The sequence below is a fragment of the Eulemur rufifrons genome, chromosome 8 (genome assembly GCF_041146395.1).
Source record: "Eulemur rufifrons isolate Redbay chromosome 8, OSU_ERuf_1, whole genome shotgun sequence".
In the NCBI taxonomy this organism is placed as follows: domain Eukaryota; kingdom Metazoa; phylum Chordata; class Mammalia; order Primates; family Lemuridae; genus Eulemur; species Eulemur rufifrons.
The window spans coordinates 27,978,569-27,995,545 of record NC_090990.1 but is presented as its reverse complement, the minus strand read 5'-3'; the positions used below and the strand labels follow the sequence as shown (position 1 = coordinate 27,995,545).

Sequence of the window (16,977 nt, the reverse complement as noted above, 5' to 3'; positions counted from 1 at the left end):
ACAGATATAGGAACAACATAATCTTAATAGTAACAAGAACCTTGAAGACAAAAAGACAGGATGGTGACATAGTGATTAACAGCCTGGCAGGCCACTTTAGACCAGTGGGTGGAATCTGTCTTAGAAGGAGAACTCCATAAATGTTTCTTAACTTAATATACTTACTAGAATATAAACTCCATGAGGGAGGGAGGGGCTTGCTGTCTTATTCACCTTGGTACCCCCAGCACCTATATCCGGCATTGGCATGGAATAGGCTCAGATTAACCATTTATTTGAATGAATAAATAAATAAATACATATACTTCTTCATTCATTTACTTAAATCAGTGGCTTTCAAGAGGAGTGTCTGTGTGCCTTTTGGTAATTTCTGTTTTTGGTTGTCACAATGAAGGGGAAGGTGGTTCCTGGGATTTATGGAGGAAGGGATGCTATATATCTTGCCACACATGGGGACAGTCCCACATAACGTAGTCCCGTAATGTAACATGACTTTCAAATGACCTGCCAGATCTTCATGTAGATGAAAAATATTTTTATAATTATCCAAGTCTAGACACAAACTCTAAACATAGAAACAGAAATTATTTTTATGTCCTTAAATACAAACGAAATTTCCAGGAAATGTCACTAACATGTAAACAGACGAAATGATTTTTTTTAATTGAACCTTTACCAAACTGTGTTCATCTTTTCAGAAAATCACATCACCCATGGATTTTCTACTGCATTTCTAGCTCTCGACGACTCTACCTCTAGGTCACTCTGAAAATTTCAACAGTTTTCTCGTGTATTTGGGCCCAAATATTTTCCTTTTGGAAAACCTATTATCATATTATTTCATTATAATTTATTTTATGTCACCTTTGTTTTTTACAATTAGGCATTCCATTGATTTTCAAACATTATGCGTGTGGGCGGGTTAAATTATTTATGGATTCTGTTCCCAGACGAGGGGGGGGGTCTTAAAATCCTTTTATTACCGATCGGGGCCCTGGGGTCTCCCAAAGCCACGAGCGGGGCGGTCCTCCGCTCGCCAGGGGTCGCTGTGGCGCCGCGCGGCCGCACCGGGTCGCTCTCGCGTGGCCGCCCCGCCTCGGGCCCCCGGGCCGAGTGGGCGGGCACGACTGCGCCCAGGTCGCGAGGCGCCCTTCGACCAGCAGCGCCCGGGGCGGGCGGGTATAAATGGAGCGGTGGCTCCCGCAGCCGCCTCTCTCCGCCCCGGGTCGCTGCTCCCTCCTCCGCTTTCGGGCTCAGCAGCCTGAAGAAAAAAAAGAGAAAAAGATAAAAAAAACCCGCAAACGCTTCAAAATCTGAAAAAAAAAAAAAAAAAGAAAGAAAAGAAAGGAAAAGAAAAAGCGAATCCTCCTCGGAGAACCCGCGGGGAAGTCACTTTTGCGCGCTTCCGGCCTGCCCCGTGCCCGCCGCCGCCGCCGCACTTGGCGTCCGCCGGTCTCCGTCCGTCGGTCCGGGGGTGAGCCTCCCGCCCGGCCCGCCGTCCGCGTCCGCGCCGCGTGGCAGCCCCGGTCCCCGCGGCCCGTCGGCGCCCTCGCCCCCCGCGCCCAGCGCACCACGTGTCCGCGCTGCCCTTCGCCCGCCCGCCCGGGGCTTGCCGAGTCGGCACCCACAAGATTTGGTTTCCCTCTTCCCTGGCTGTTGTAATCTTAAACCGCCGGGAGCCCGAGGCCTATATTTATAGAGAAACGCGTGTCCCGAAGGCCGCCGTGGGCAGCATCTGCTTGCCTCTTAAAGGATTTTTAACCCTTCGGAAGGGGATTCCCCATTTTAATTTTTTTTTTTCTTTTGGGAATTTGGAGCTTCAAACCAGGACAGCTGAAAATCACAAACTCCCAGGGAGGGCCATATTGTTTTTGAGAGCCTTTTGTCTGAGGTGTTGCAGTCCCGTGCGAGCTGCCCCTGAACTCCCGGCCGGTCTCTGAGCCTACCTACTCCAGCTCGTATTAGCTTCGCTCTGTGCCACCTGTGAGCCGCGGTGCGGGCCACGGCTCCGAGAGGGGCCCCTTTTGTCCTGTGGTGGGCCCTCTAAGAAGTCCTCCTGGCGGGGCTCGGGGTGGTGGGGGGTGGGGAGATGAACGCTGCGGCTAGCAGCTACCCCATGGCCTCCCTGTACGTGGGTGACCTGCACTCGGACGTCACCGAGGCCATGCTGTATGAAAAGTTCAGCCCTGCGGGGCCTGTGCTGTCCATCCGGGTCTGCCGAGATATGATCACCCGCCGCTCCCTGGGTTATGCCTACGTCAACTTCCAGCAGCCAGCTGACGGTGAGTAGAAGCTGTGCCCACGCATGCATGGGACCCCAGGAGGCATCTTCTAGACAGGGCCCTACTGCCAAGGAGGGGGGGCATCACCACAGCACGCTGCCACAGAAGCTAATAGTGGGGTGCAGAGGTTGAGAACACAGCTGGCATCAGATGACCCGAGTTTCAGTCTTGCTTCTATCAGTTGCTAACTGGGTGACCTTGGGCTACTCAGTAATGGTGGTGGGGTTGGAACATAAGGAGACTGTACCACAGAGTCAGAGTGAAGTCACTGTCATTCCATTTTGTGTGGTCCTGCTGTAATGGGGCTGGACTGTTAGAGACCCTTGCCTGGTCAGTGGGCATAAGCTTGTGTCCCCACAGGCCTACTAAAAAGGCAGGATGGTTGAAACACAATTCCCTGCACAAGTTTTGGATTGCAAAACTGCTACCCCCTTCCCCACCTTTACCCTAGACTAAGTTTGACTTTGTGCTGATACGGGATTCTTTACGGCAGGTAGGAAGCAGGGGGAATGATTCTGTGCATTAAACTCTAGCAGAGACTTGTGTTGGTGCCACCAGAGCTACATGGGCCAGGCCAACTCTTTGGTGTGTTTGCCACTGGAGTGGAGAAGTGCTTTGCTCTGGACGAGTGATAGTCGGGTATTCTGGGGAAGCGTCACTTGAACACCCAGTGGGCTGGTGGCATTTATCACCTCACCTGTGAACAGTGCTTTACACTTGTCAAAGCCGTTTTCCTTTATCCAGTCTGAAGAAAATGGAACTCCCAAGAAGGAAAAGGAACTGCAAAAAGTTGGAGGGCAAGTTGAGACTCCCAGTGCTCTACCACCCCAGATTATGGCCTTAGCATGGAGCGGTGGAGAGGTATGCTGCAGGCATGGCAGGAGCGAGGCCAGTGGAAACCTAATCGGGCCGCACGTGACTCCAGATTAAAAGGGAACAACTGCAGAGACCATTACTGGGAGAAACATGCCATTCTATGGCGAAGGACCTCCAGGTCCCTCATTTTGTCCCTATTTCGCTCACTGTCTGTGAGGCACTGAAAATGTTACTTGTCCAGGTTGCACCTGAGACCAGAAACTTGGACATGTTGAGAGAGACTAGGTATTGCCATCGTCAATCCAGTGTATTCCAAGCCCCAGGAGCACAAAAAGATAGCTGAGTGTGGTCTTTAGGAAGAAGTGGGTACCTTAGCTGTTGTCTGCTTTCTTGACCCCTCTGAACAAAAGTCGTGTCACTTGGAGATAGCAGAAGCCATTGGTCAGTGTGTCTGCCAACACATACTTCTGCTAGACCTCTCCCTGCTATAAATAAGTGCAGCCGGATTTGTCAGACTAAGCCTACTTGCCTTGTGCGGTGCTTTCTGGAAATAGACAAAGAGCTGTGTTGAAGTGGGCTTCTTTACTGCTAATTAATGAAATAGGTTGGGGTCTTAGGCTGTTTAGCTTTGATAGCCATCACAAGTGAGCTCCTCTGTGCCTGGACTTTTCTTGACTTGGATCTGTCATCTCCCCTTTCCCCAACTGCACATGCAGCTTTGGTGGTACCAACACAAGTCTCTGCTAGAGTTTAATACAAATGAGTCCACCTTCTGAGCAAGATGGGAGAGGTTGTTGGAAATAATGAGTGGAAAGAAATTCCCCAACTATTGGACAGTAGAACTTGTAGAGGGACAGGGAATTTTGTCCCCCTTTTAAGTGTGATGTTGCCTTGAAGGCAAGGAACAGGCTCCCCTGCTCTGACACTGTCTGAATCCCCTCATGGAGGTGGTTGTGGGTGATTCACTACTATGAGATGTGTAATAGTCTTAAGGAAAAGTGGCCACCAGATCTGGGCATCCTTGTTGCCACTGGTGAAGAGAAGTGTTCCTGGCTTGCAGGAGATATGTTTTAGCTTCTAGTTCTTCAGGTGGTCTCTGGCACACTTGTGGACTTGGTTGGGAAGCTAAAGAAGCATCCCAAGGCACTGGGTGGAGAACTTGGTTGGGCACCAGGGTAGTTAAAGTTCTAGAATTCCACAGAAGTCAGATTAAGGCTTCAAAAGGCCTGGAAAGCACTAGGTGCAGGGCCTACCACCTGCACTGTCTGCTTAGGCAGGAAGGTGTGGTGGTTTAATCCTCCTTGGGCTGATAAGGCAGAGAACGTCTCTGTGTGTGACCAGTTCTATCAATTTGATGACTGAGGCTTTTTTTGGTCTAAATCAATTGAATATAAGAAACTGGGCTGAATTCAGGGATAACACATTTTTCCAAATCATTTGCTCATAGGTTTTGTCATTTGTCTCTTTATAGATGGATTGCAGACTCAATGACAGCTGTTTGATAACTTTGAAGCAATACCCCACTGAAAAGTAAATCAGAATCTGGTATTAGTTTCCTGATCACTAGCTAGCTGCACAGGTTAGCCACCCCGAATACAAGTTTGTTCACTTTATAAATTGCGTAATTTCAGCTGTCCCACCTGAGTCATGGTGGTAGGCTGCAAAGTCTTTTATAAATGGTAAAGCTTAGTCAAATGGGAGGTGTTATCATTGGATCTTGGTGCCACTTAGATTACCTTTACCCAACAAGGACACAGATGCAGAGGGGTTCAGACTTCTGTCATGAAGTAGAATGATTAGTTAGAACTTAATCTACCTTCAGTAACATTGCAGGCTAGAGGAATCTGATGCCCTTTGACTTTAATAGAGTTGCCTTTTATCAGAGTGATTACCTTGAAAAGTCCTGGAGTAATCTGTTCTTGGGATGGTGGCCTACGTGAGTTGACGTTTTATATCCTTGATTAAAATTTGTTTCTCTCTCACAGCTGAGCGGGCCTTGGACACCATGAACTTTGATGTGATTAAGGGAAAGCCAATCCGTATCATGTGGTCTCAGAGGGATCCCTCTTTGAGAAAATCTGGTGTGGGAAACGTCTTCATCAAGAACCTGGACAAATCTATAGATAACAAGGCACTTTATGATACTTTTTCTGCTTTTGGAAACATTCTGTCCTGTAAGGTAAACATTGATTAAATGATTTCAGCAGAATAATTATTGAATCTTGAAAACAAGATAAATACTAATGGGAAACTGCTTTGGAACTGGGCAACAGGCTTTGCTAATTTTCAAAATGCTGGAAGTAGAATCCTGAAAGTTCCCGTAGGTAATCTTGGGAACACAACCCAGCATGACCAACAAGTACTTTCATGTCTGTGTTTATTCCTCCCCCAGCCTGAAATATGTTTCCGTTTTCTGGCTTTGGATGGCCTCAAAAGCTTTTTCTTTTTGGTGGGAGAGAGGAGAGGCCCAGAGAAGTGTATCCAGTCTTCAGGAAACCTAATCACTTTAGAAGCATAAATTCGCCCTCTTCTTTCTCTGTGCATCTATTTATGTGGAGCACTTCGTAAAACTTACACAGTGGTGGTTTACATGTCTCACACACAAGACTTTTATGGGCTTGGAAAATGATCTTTCTATAGCACTAGTTTGTACCCAGATCTCTTAAGTGTTTTTTAATACAAGTAAATAAGAAAACATTTGGAATAGAAACAGCCTAATAGTGGCTACCATTTGTGAATGGAGCATGTACTAGATGCCTAGTGTTGTGCTGAGTGTAAGAAAAGCCATACCTGGAACAGTTGGTTGCCTTTGGCTATGGATAGATTCGGGGCTTCTTAGACAGGGGAGACCCTGAGGTTCTCAACATCTCTGGAGTTGGCCAGTGGTGCCAAAGTGGTCTGCTTTGTCTTTGACAGGTGGTGTGTGATGAGAACGGCTCTAAGGGTTATGCTTTTGTCCACTTCGAGACCCAAGAGGCTGCCGACAAGGCCATCGAGAAGATGAATGGCATGCTCCTCAATGACCGCAAAGTGTGAGTGTCCCAGTCCGGAGCAACAACCATCGCATGAGCCAGCCGTGGCCCCACCTGGTATTAACTGGCACACACAAGGCGGCTACTGGTTCTCTCGGCCCAAGTGTGGCCTGCTCCTACCTCTCCACTCCAGGGCTGGTGAGTCTCCCTGCCCGAGCTGTGGCAGCCCTTTTGACTCGCCAAGGTGGGCTTCCTGCCTAAGCCATGGCCTGCCTGCCGCCTCTCCCTTAAAGGCATTCGTCCATGGGTTTTGTGAGCATCGGCAACTAGGGCTGGCTGGAAGGCAGCTCTAAGCCCACTCTGAGTGGGGGTCTTGGCCAGTGGCAGAGTGGAGAGGGCCCTGGACCGACCAGGAGCTGTATACTAGCTATGTGACCTTGGCCTTCCTGTGACTCAGGTCTGTCCACGGGTCTTGCTAGTGGTTGATGCCAAATTGTCCCTCTAGTTCTCCATTTTCTAGCTTATGACTCAGTGATCTAATACAAGGCTGGCTCCACAGTAATACTTAATTTGGTTACAATGAAAAATCTCATCCTTTGCAGAGACATTTCATAACAGACCTTGTTGTTTTGTTGTGGTTGTTACTGTAGAATGGAGGGGGGGAACTTAGCAAAGCCACATGGGAAGGAAAGGGGGCAATAAGTCTTGGCTATTACAAACAAAAATAATTTTTGTCCTTTGTGTTGTTGAACAGACCAGAGGATAGGCTGTGTTTATAATGTCCATGTGTCCACTGGTTGATCTACATGTATCACTGGAAAGAAATATAAAAATTTTCAGTGTATGAATACATTTTCCTATTAAGTATAATAGTACCAAAATGAATAAATAAAAAAAAAAAAGGATGTCCCTTGGCTGCAACAATCTCACTCCTTCTAAGATTAAGCACTGTTAACAGTTTGGTTTGTATCCTTCCAGACTTTTTCTGTGCATTTACATAATTGCACAGAAATGAACGTTTTAAAAACATGGTCATCAGGTTTCTTCGTGAAGGCAGTGTGATGTGGTAGGAGTAGCCCTGGTCTGAGCCCGGAGCCCTGGGCCTGGTTCTCACAGGATAGTCCTGCCTCTTTTCTTTCTGCTGGGGATTTGGGGCATTTCTGAGCTTATTCTCTTGGTGGATGGGGACCTCGTGTGTTTTAACTTTTGTCAGCCTTTAACCTGCATTCCTTTGGGCCCCAGGAAATCACGTTTTATTTCTCTGGGTGATCACTGTTCTTCATGGTTTCTTTTTAGGTTTGTGGGCAGATTCAAGTCTCGCAAAGAGCGGGAAGCTGAGCTTGGAGCCAAAGCCAAGGAATTCACCAATGTGTATATCAAGAACTTTGGAGAAGAGGTGGATGATGAGAGTCTGAAGGAGCTATTCAGCCAGTTTGGTAAGTTGAGGGTCCTTTGCCCCACATGTCTTCTAGAATCCATCTGGTTCAGCCAGAGATTTGCTTCAAGTGGGTTCCTAGAGAGAAAGAAGCCTTTTCTCCTTGAGCTGTGTTACAGATGATGTTACTAATAGTTCTGTCCTTTGGTAATAGGTAAGACACTAAGTGTCAAGGTGATGAGAGATCCCAGTGGGAAATCCAAAGGCTTTGGCTTTGTGAGTTACGAAAAACATGAGGATGCCAATAAGGTGAGAGTACCACAAGGGTCGGGAAAAACTTGTAGGAGGTGGCCCCAGAGTATAGGCAGGGCCTTGCTAGAACACAGTAGAGCAGAGCTGGAAGGATCTGAGTATCTAGTAGTGGATGTACAGTTACTGTACTCTGGAATCCTCTTCCTGAGGGCCTTCCTCATGTTAATAGATTGTTTAATTGTTTACAAACCACATGGCACATAGCTGTTACCTCACCTGCCAGCTTTTAACAGAATAGGACATGAATAAGATGTTTTTTTCCCCTTCAAAGGTGAGGAAAGGGACTAAAGCCCTGAGAATTGCTGATTTGATAACATCATAGCTACTTATGGGCAAAGGATTGTGCTGGGACTTCAACATTTGTAAATACCCACAAAAGAACCTGTGAAATTTATTGACAGTCAGATTACAACCTAGGCTCGCGTCACCATGCTTGTCTCTTTATGCAGCTGTACTGTTTTTTCTATATGATGTGGACTAATAATCCATTTAAATATTAACCACACTTTACAAGTGAAGAAGGTTGGATTTGTTTAGCAGACTTCAGAAGTGGAATGAAGTTAGTTTTTAGCCCTATAGGAAATACTTCTTAGAGTATTTGGTGGGGCTTATCTCCTAAAGAAGACCCCTGTCTCTGCAACTTGATTTTAAAGACATATATTTCCTCTCTAGGCCGTGGAAGAGATGAATGGAAAAGAAATCAGTGGTAAAGTCATATTTGTAGGCCGTGCTCAGAAGAAAGTGGAACGACAGGCAGAGTTAAAACGGAAATTTGAGCAACTGAAACAGGAGAGAATTAGTCGATATCAGGTGAGGTGGTCTTGGCCCAGCCTACCAACGGGATTTGCTGTGAAATATTTACAAAGCACCCTAAGGTTTAGCAGGCTTTCTCTTCAGCGACTTGGAGTCTGCCCTTCCTCTCATTTTTCCCAATCAGGTTTAAAAGGATATACACCTACCAGAAATGGCAGCAATTATAGAACCAGGGACAAACGAGATGAATTTTTTCACTGAGGGGCTTGCTATTCTGGAAGCCTCAGCCTGTTGCTCTTGGCCATATAGGTTCCTTTTACATAAACGGTGTCCCTTTGTTTGGCATGATGGCAAGAAGAACCCTGCTGGGGTAATGGTGGGCCAGATCAGCTGTGGGGCAAGGTCACATTATGGGACTGCACTGATGGTCCTCTCAGAGTTTTAGGGCAGTAGTTTCTCACCCTTGGGCTTGCATCAGAATCATCAGCAGAGCTTGTAGAAAGAAATTAGCTGGACAACTAAAAATATATAGAAAAAAATTAGCCGGGCATAGTGGTGCATGCCTGTAGTCTCAGCTATTCGGGAGGCTGAGGCAGGAGGATTGCTTGAGCCCAGGAATTTGAGGTTGCTGTGAGCTAGGCTGATGCTATGGCATGCTAGCCCGGGCAACAGAGTGAGATTCTGTCTCAAAAAAAATAATAATTATTTATATATGTGTATATATTTATATATATGGCTTGGCTGCAGCCCACAGTTTCTGATTCATTAGGTTTGGGATTGGGCCTGAAAATTCATTTCTAACAAGTTCCCAAAGATGCTCTGGCACTCCTGGTCTGGGGACCACACTTCAGGAACCATTGTCTTAGGGAACATGTGTGGTATAGAAGTACAATTAACAGTGATCCTTCTCCTTCAGGGGGTGAATCTCTACATTAAGAACTTGGATGATACTATTGATGATGAGAAATTAAGGAAAGAGTTTTCTCCTTTTGGATCAATCACCAGTGCTAAGGTATTTTAACACTGAGATTTTGAGATTGAAAGTAGCAATATTATATATAGGTTTATTGGCATTTGTTTCATTGAAGGAATAGGATCTAAATTGTGTTCATTTCTGAGAGTAGCTACTATGGTATTCCTTACACATCTAAGGATGTGCGCTGGAGAACATTTCATTAGGTTAACAGTACACTGTCTCCCAAACATGGGTATGGAGAGGAATCTGACCCGGCTGCTCCCTGCTAGCCCTGCAGAGCACCTAAATCTTTCCCATTCCTTGCTGCTTCGTGCTGGTGTGGGGACAGAAGGTGCTACAGAATGAGCAGAGGAAATCCAGACAGGTTTTCCATTTGTCTTGGGACCTGTCTCTACAACTCTGCCACATTTCCTCCTCCTTGAGAATGAGGGGATTTTGAAGATTTTAGAGCTAGGGTTGGTAAATTCTACCCCAGTTTTATAAAGAAGAGGAAAATGGAATGGAAAGTTTTTTCATGTTTTGCAATGTGCATGATTTGTTTGATTTTCTTTGATAATCATATCAACTGAGTTAACAGCGTGGGTAGGAACCTCATTTTAAAGATAAGGAATTTGAGTCCTTGAGCAAGAGAATGCTGGCTACGTGGGGATGGTGTACGGCGTGCATGTCCTTGGCATTTTGGGAGTGTGACAGAGACTGAGGGCGTATGAAAGTTTGGGTCATGGCTGGATGCGGGTCCTGTTCACCAGAGGTATAGTAGATGCCAGAGTCCTTTAGGTGATGAGAAAGGAAGCCATGTGGGCTGGTAAAGGCTTGGTGGCCCTGCCCTGGCCCTTCACATAGGTGCTCCCAACCTGGGAACACTGTGCAAAGGAATGTTATCAGCTGTAGTAGGGAGTTGACCAGAGGCCAACTCTGTGGGGTTTCCCCATTTCCTTACCCCTCCTCCTTGCTATATCACCCCTTGACTGGCCCCCATCACTGCAAGGGGTGATAGTCTCTCCTTGCTTACCTGCACAGTAGTCAGGTTGGCATTTGCAAGAAAGCAAAAGGACTGTATCTTAAAGCTTCATAAATCTCAAGATCATGGTATGGCTTTTTTTTTTTTTTCCCCCCCACATGTTATAGGCCCACCTCCTTGGTAGAGAGTTGTTGGATTGATAGACATCTTTACTTCCCTGTCCTCCACTTCAGGAGGCTCACCAGGCTGTTAACTAAAACACAAACAAAATGGTGTCAAGCACACAGTCATTGCTATCAGTACTTCTGTGGAGGTACACCAGGGAAAGCAATAAATAACTATTTTAGGTGAAGAAAAAAAGCCATTAGCAAATGATGAACTTTGTGTGGAAAAAGACTGCCAGAACCAGTAGACATGTGGTTTTGTAGCTGTTTGCCTTGGAGGATGTCATGGAAATTGAGGCTCAGAGGGCAAGGACGACTAGAATCTAGGCTGCTGTCTCCCAGCTGGTTGTCTCTTTTATTCCATTCAATTAATGGTGGCAGTCATTGGAGACCTGGGGGTTTTATAACTTCTACCCATATGTGGTATTTCAAAAGTCTTATCCTAACCTTGGTAAGAATTTGTGAAAGTTTTGTCTACTAATGTCTTAGAGCAGATGAGCTCTAAAAATAAACGTTTCCATTACTATTGTCAAGATCTCTTATAGGTACCTAGGGGAAACATCTTTGGTTCCTGGTTTTACCATTAGCCATGTCATAGTGTTTGAGAAATTTAGTCTCACTTGGTGACTTAAAAAAGAAAATGCCTAGGTACCCTACTTCAGAGGTGTGACTTAATGGGTCTGGTGTACATCCTGGGCCAGAGTTGAACCTCTGACCTAGACTTGGTAATTCAGTAGGATCCAGGTTTTCTGGCTCTTCTGAATAGCTCCCCCTGTCCCCCTGACACACGCACACACACAGGGACACCTTTTTTCTTAAGTAGCTGGTCTCATTTTGTAGGTAATGCTGGAGGATGGAAGAAGCAAAGGGTTTGGCTTCGTCTGCTTCTCATCTCCTGAAGAGGCAACCAAAGCAGTCACCGAGATGAATGGACGCATCGTGGGCTCCAAGCCACTGTATGTTGCCCTGGCCCAGAGGAAGGAAGAGAGAAAGGCTCACCTGACCAACCAATATATGCAGCGGGTGGCTGGAATGAGAGCACTCCCTGCCAATGCCATCTTAAATCAGTTCCAGCCTGCAGCTGGTGGCTACTTTGTGCCAGCAGTCCCACAGGTGGGTCTGCTTTGTGGTCACGGCTCTTTGGAACCTGCCTACTGACAGCTGTTCCTGTATTCTACAGTAGGGGAGAGGGATTTTTGGATATTGGAGTTCTAGAATGTCAGAGTAGGGACCCTTCAAGTAAAAATGAAGAAGGACTTAACATATCCTCATATACACACTTAGTGGCAGGGGTAGAGTAAAATAGTCCCCATTAACTGACCCCTTGGCTTTTGAGTATAGGGAGCCTTTATTCCAAATAGTTAGCCTAGGGCCTAGTAGTGAGATGAGATACTTCTCTACTGTGGGTTTGGGCCCTTAAAAGGGCTTGGTATTCTTTCTCACAGGCTCAAGGAAGACCTCCATATTACACACCTAACCAGTTAGCACAGATGAGGCCTAATCCACGCTGGCAGCAAGGTGGGAGACCTCAAGGTAGGTGGTGGTGAACAATGATTTGGTCACCCAGGATATACCTATCCTGGTTTCCCCTGCCTTTCCTACTTCCCCCCTCCGAAGTGCAGTCTAGGTTGTGGTCCACATTGCTTGCCAGTGATGCACAATTTTTGTCTTTTCACCAGGCTTCCAAGGAATGCCAAGTGCTATACGCCAGTCTGGGCCTCGTCCAACTCTTCGCCATCTGGCTCCAACTGGTAATGCTCCGGCCTCTCGTGGCCTCCCTACTACTACTCAGAGAGTCGGTGAGCAAACTGGCCTTTAGAAGCGTGGCCCGGGGAGGAGGGAGTCACGATGACTAGGCCTTGCCCTGGGTTGGTCAGTTTGTTGGGCTCAAGTTTGAGTCCTGGTTCTATAATCTCAGCTGTGTGCTTAGGTAGGTACTTCAAGAGCAGAGAAACAATATGAGTTCTAGGTTTGTGTTACTGTTAACATTCTTTGCTCATCGGTGACTCGTGAGAAAAGTTAATCATAGAAATTTGGTAGCTGGATGACTATAGAAGCAGCCTGTTCTTCGGGGGGTGGGGGTGGGGAGGGTGTAATACAAGGAAACTGTTTCTTGCAGGATATGTCCTGCATTCCAAGACGTGGAAAGAGTTGTGTGTTATCCATTGGCTCATTCTTGAAAGTAGCAGTAGTTGGCCCCACGTGTGATGTGTTGTGTGAACGTGCTTTGAAATTTCTTCTTCCGTGGGACGTGGCCAGTTGGACATCTGCTGCCAACACTGATGTGCATTTGCTGGTCTGTTGTAGGGTCTGAGTGCCCGGACCGCTTGGCTATGGACTTTGGTGGGGCTGGTGCCGCCCAGCAAGGGCTGACTGACAGCTGCCAGTCTGGAGGTGGTATTGGATGCACACAGAAGGGGGAAAGATGGGATTTGACGGGTCTTTGCCCAGACTGATGGGCTTTAATTGCATTTGTTCTTTCCCTAAGGCGTTCCCACAGCTGTGCAGAACTTAGCACCTCGTGCCGCTGTTGCTGCTGCCACTGCTCCTCGGGCTGTTGCGCCATACAAATACGCCTCCAGTGTCCGCAGCCCTCATCCTGCGATACAGCCTCTGCAGGTGAGGTCCACCAAACAGAATGCTTAAAAGGATTTCCCCCATGTCCACTTAATTTAAAAGATGCTTTGCTTTGATTTCTTCACCAGGTGTTCCTGTGCTGTGTTCTGTGTGGTGATACAGACACTGTCCCTGCCCTTCAGAGGCTGGGTGCTAGTGGGAACAAAGGGGCTTGAAAGTGTTCTTCCTAATAACAGTTCACTCACAAGTGCCCCAGAGGAGAGAACACTTACTCTGTTTTATGGAATGAAGTGTTGCCTGATTCTAGAATCACAAATAAAACCCACTGAGATTGAAAAAGTTTTTTTAATTAAAAAAAAATTGCCCCGGAGGAGGCAGCCAGTGCTTCCTGCTCTCCTTTTGCAACATGCATATGCTTACTCAGCTCTTTGAACCTCCAACTTACTTCCACATCCAGTGCCTGTTTGATCCTTGGCTGCTATGCAAGATGATTGGTACATCAAGGCAGGAAGTGACTTCAATTTACAGATAAGAAGTTCAGCTTCAAAGGGGGCAAGAGGGCGGGGGGTGGGGGGCTGTTTGGACTGACCCAGAGCTTAGATTTTATAAGCTGTAACTTGCTATCTCTAGATCTGTGCCGCTAAAGGCAAGCCAAAATACAACTAGTTTGCTTTAGAGCTCAGTAGCGATTTGTTGTGGAGGTGCCACACTAACCAAGCCTTCAGGCTCATAAGCTGCTTAGATAGATTACTCTTTAACCATCCTGCCCCATACTCTCTAAGTTGGGGGTTTTCCAGAACCCGATGTTGTGTAAAATACCTTTTTTCAGCAAAGCCCTACTTTGGGCTGTGACTGGCATTGACATTGCATGTTGACAGTTTTTAAGCTTTGATACAATAAAAACATGTACAATAAAGGTGATATGGGATGTAATTATAAATGTTTCGATATTGTCACCCTTTGATGGAGTCTGTACTCAACATTCACCCTAAAGGAAAACTAATTTTCAGGAAAAGGCTATACATACAAATATTCACCGTAGCCTTATTTATAATAAGATTTTGAATTCTTGGGTAACTTTGGGTATATTAAATGTCAGAAAATGCTTGTCTAGCATTGTAGGTTTTATTATATGCATTTCATTTTCCTTTCTGATAGCATACCATTTTCATTGTGATTGGTTGTTTTTATGTCTATATCAGTCTATTCCTTACCATACCCCTCAACCTCTCAAGGACTGAAATTAGTTCCTTAAGAGCAAGGACAACTACATCTATTTCCTCTTCACATAGTTAGGAGTTCATATGTTGACTGGTCAGGTGCTCAACTATTGTAAGCTGCTGTCCTTTCCCCAGTGCTAACCTGTTGCCTTTCCTGGTTCCCAGGCACCCCAGCCTGCAGTCCATGTGCAGGGGCAGGAGCCTCTGACTGCCTCCATGCTGGCCGCAGCACCCCCCCAAGAACAAAAGCAGATGCTAGGTGAGTGACCCCCGTGCTTGCAGAAGACTCCAGATGCTGGTGCCAACCCAGACACCAATGTCTTGTCTTTATTGGGATTCGATTTGATTTTTAACTATCCTCTACACAGGAGAACGTTTGTTCCCACTCATCCAAACAATGCATTCAAACCTGGCTGGAAAGATTACAGGAATGCTGCTGGAGATCGACAACTCTGAGCTGCTGCACATGCTGGAGTCCCCTGAGTCTCTCCGCTCCAAGGTGAGCTGGTTCTCTGGCCCTGCCACTTCAGCTCTTAGCTGGGGAGGATTGGGGGCTGTTGCTGTGTGGGTATTTGAGAAAGCAGTGGCACCAGAAGCCCCAGGGATCATCTCTATGGTTGGCTTTGGTCTGCCATTGGGCCTGGGCACCCGGGAGGGGTGTTGGCTGTCCTCAGATTCACTGACCACCCAGAGATTTCCCTCAGGTGGATGAAGCTGTGGCAGTTCTACAGGCTCACCATGCCAAGAAAGAAGCTGCCCAGAAAGTGGGTGCTGTTGCTGCTGCTACCTCTTAGACAAGGAAAAACCGTATGTTTGGCTGTTTTGATTTTCTGCAATGGTTTTGATTTATGAATATCTTTCTAAAAGAATAGGGGCAGTGTATAGAGCCATATTTCTTGCCATTTAATCTGATAGCTTGGGCAGGCTGTTACTTGAACTTTTTCTGTTATCTGGATGAGTTAATATGGATAAAAGAGTACAGATTATGAATTAAAAGGGGCAGTTTCCTCCATAAAGAGCACCTGGTCAGATCTTTCTCAAGATCTGTTGATCTGAAATAGTGACAGATATGTAAGGAGTTCCCTTAATCAGATCCCAAAGCCTCATTTCTATGAGTGTCATCGTCCTGGTTTGGCCTGTGGTTGGTGTGTACCACTGCCTAGCTCTGGGAGTACAGTAGGCAGAGAGAGGCCTTGGTGTCAAGGGCCATGATCTAGTGGGGGAGAGAGAAACACTCCTGATTTGTTGCACAGGGTGTGTTCCAGGTGATTTCTTAATATCATAAGGGCTATGGCCTCTGTCCTCAGGGGCTTGGGTGAGTGAAGTTTAACTAGGACCTCTGACTAGGACTGTTGGTGGGTGTTTCCAGATAGAGAAAGCAGAGAGTCGAATGAGCAAAAGCAGAGGCCAGGAAGAAGCACATGGTAAGAGCCAGAGCTGGTGTTGGTACGGGTTGACTTGGCATAACCATGACCCTCTTGTCAAGGGCCTCAGGAACCTTGTCATCTAGTGGGTAGAGGCCAGGGATGCTGCTGAACACTGTATAGTGCACAGGACAGCCCCAACAGAATTGTATGTATGGCCCAAAATGTCAATAGTACTGAGGTTGAGAAACCTTGTTCTAGAATACCTTCCTTTACCAGCCAGATCTTAGTCAATCTTTGAAATAATTTTGATCATATATTTATTTGTATTGGTGCTTTTCTTTTTAGGATTCAAAAGCCAAATAACCCCTCACGGAATTCAGCTCAAGGTTTGAAGACTTCCTAGCTTGTCCTATGGACCTCAACACCAGGAACCACAAATTGCAAATTTAATAGGTCATTTTGTATCAAAAGGTCAATTATGAAGCGCCTAGAATTTTTCAATTATATTCTCTGGGTTCTGCTATGGCCCAGACAGTGTTAACTTTTTTTTTCTATTGTGAGTTTTGATTCCCCCCTCCCCAGAAATTGGTTTTATTTGATGTACCCGAGTCTTAAGTTTCTCAATAAAGAAAAAAAATCTCCATAAACTGCCTCTGTCTTACCCTTGTCACTGACCACAGTTTTATTCTATAAATTCCAGTTTTCACTGGAAGTAACTTTAGGATGTGAATAGGTTCCAGTGAACTTATGTATAGCTCATCCTTTGCTGACTTTATATATAAGACAATTTAGGGTTATACTTACCCTAAATTGCTAAAGAACTATTAAATATGATCTTGTCCCATTATATTCAGTTATGGTAGGATCTTTTTATTGGACCCATTTAACTTTTGACAGGGAACAGAAGTCTGGTATGGTCAAAACAGACCTTGGGTCTGGCTCAGGAAAATAGGATGCAGTGTGGGGCTGGCACACCTCCCAAGGACATAGGGTGAGATCTACAGAACCTGGCTGATCCTCGCCCCGTGCCCCTTTCCTGGACTGTGTTGGTTGGGGTTTGTTCATCTACCAGCAGTTGATTTGCCATGCAGGTCGGCAGATCAGTTGCCCAGTCTGCAAACAGGATTTCCTCTGGCAGTGGGAAAATGTTCAGGAGAAAGATCTAGTGACAGTAGCAAACAAAAATGCTTAAGTCCTCAGTA

General features: G+C 46.2%; 1 protein-coding gene and 1 non-coding gene across 6 annotated transcripts; both read left to right on the top strand.

Moving 5' to 3' along the window:
- The first annotated feature begins 1,210 nt into the window (after positions 1-1,210).
- Positions 1,211-16,422, top strand: PABPC4 (poly(A) binding protein cytoplasmic 4). 5 transcript variants are annotated; one of them, XM_069479781.1, is made up of 16 exons: positions 1,211-2,282; positions 5,084-5,277; positions 6,015-6,130; positions 7,367-7,506; positions 7,660-7,754; positions 8,430-8,567; positions 9,427-9,522; positions 11,452-11,724; positions 12,057-12,144; positions 12,291-12,362; positions 12,919-13,005; positions 13,100-13,230; positions 14,574-14,667; positions 14,777-14,907; positions 15,113-15,215; positions 16,121-16,422. In XM_069479781.1, the coding sequence occupies exons 1-15, from the start codon at positions 2,090-2,092 to the stop codon at positions 15,200-15,202; spliced, it is 1,938 nt and encodes a 645-aa protein (XP_069335882.1). In that variant the 5' UTR covers positions 1,211-2,089; the 3' UTR covers positions 15,203-15,215; positions 16,121-16,422. The 5 variants fall into 5 exon arrangements, with proteins under 5 accessions (XP_069335882.1, XP_069335881.1, XP_069335883.1 ...); XM_069479780.1 differs by having other exon boundaries at positions 12,291-12,410; XM_069479782.1 differs by lacking the exon at positions 12,919-13,005 and having other exon boundaries at positions 12,291-12,410.
- LOC138391186 (small nucleolar RNA SNORA55) lies at positions 9,765-9,896 on the top strand. Its single transcript, XR_011234799.1, has one exon. It is a non-coding gene; the product is annotated as a small nucleolar RNA SNORA55 (small nucleolar RNA).
- Positions 16,423-16,977: the final 555 nt, after the last annotated feature.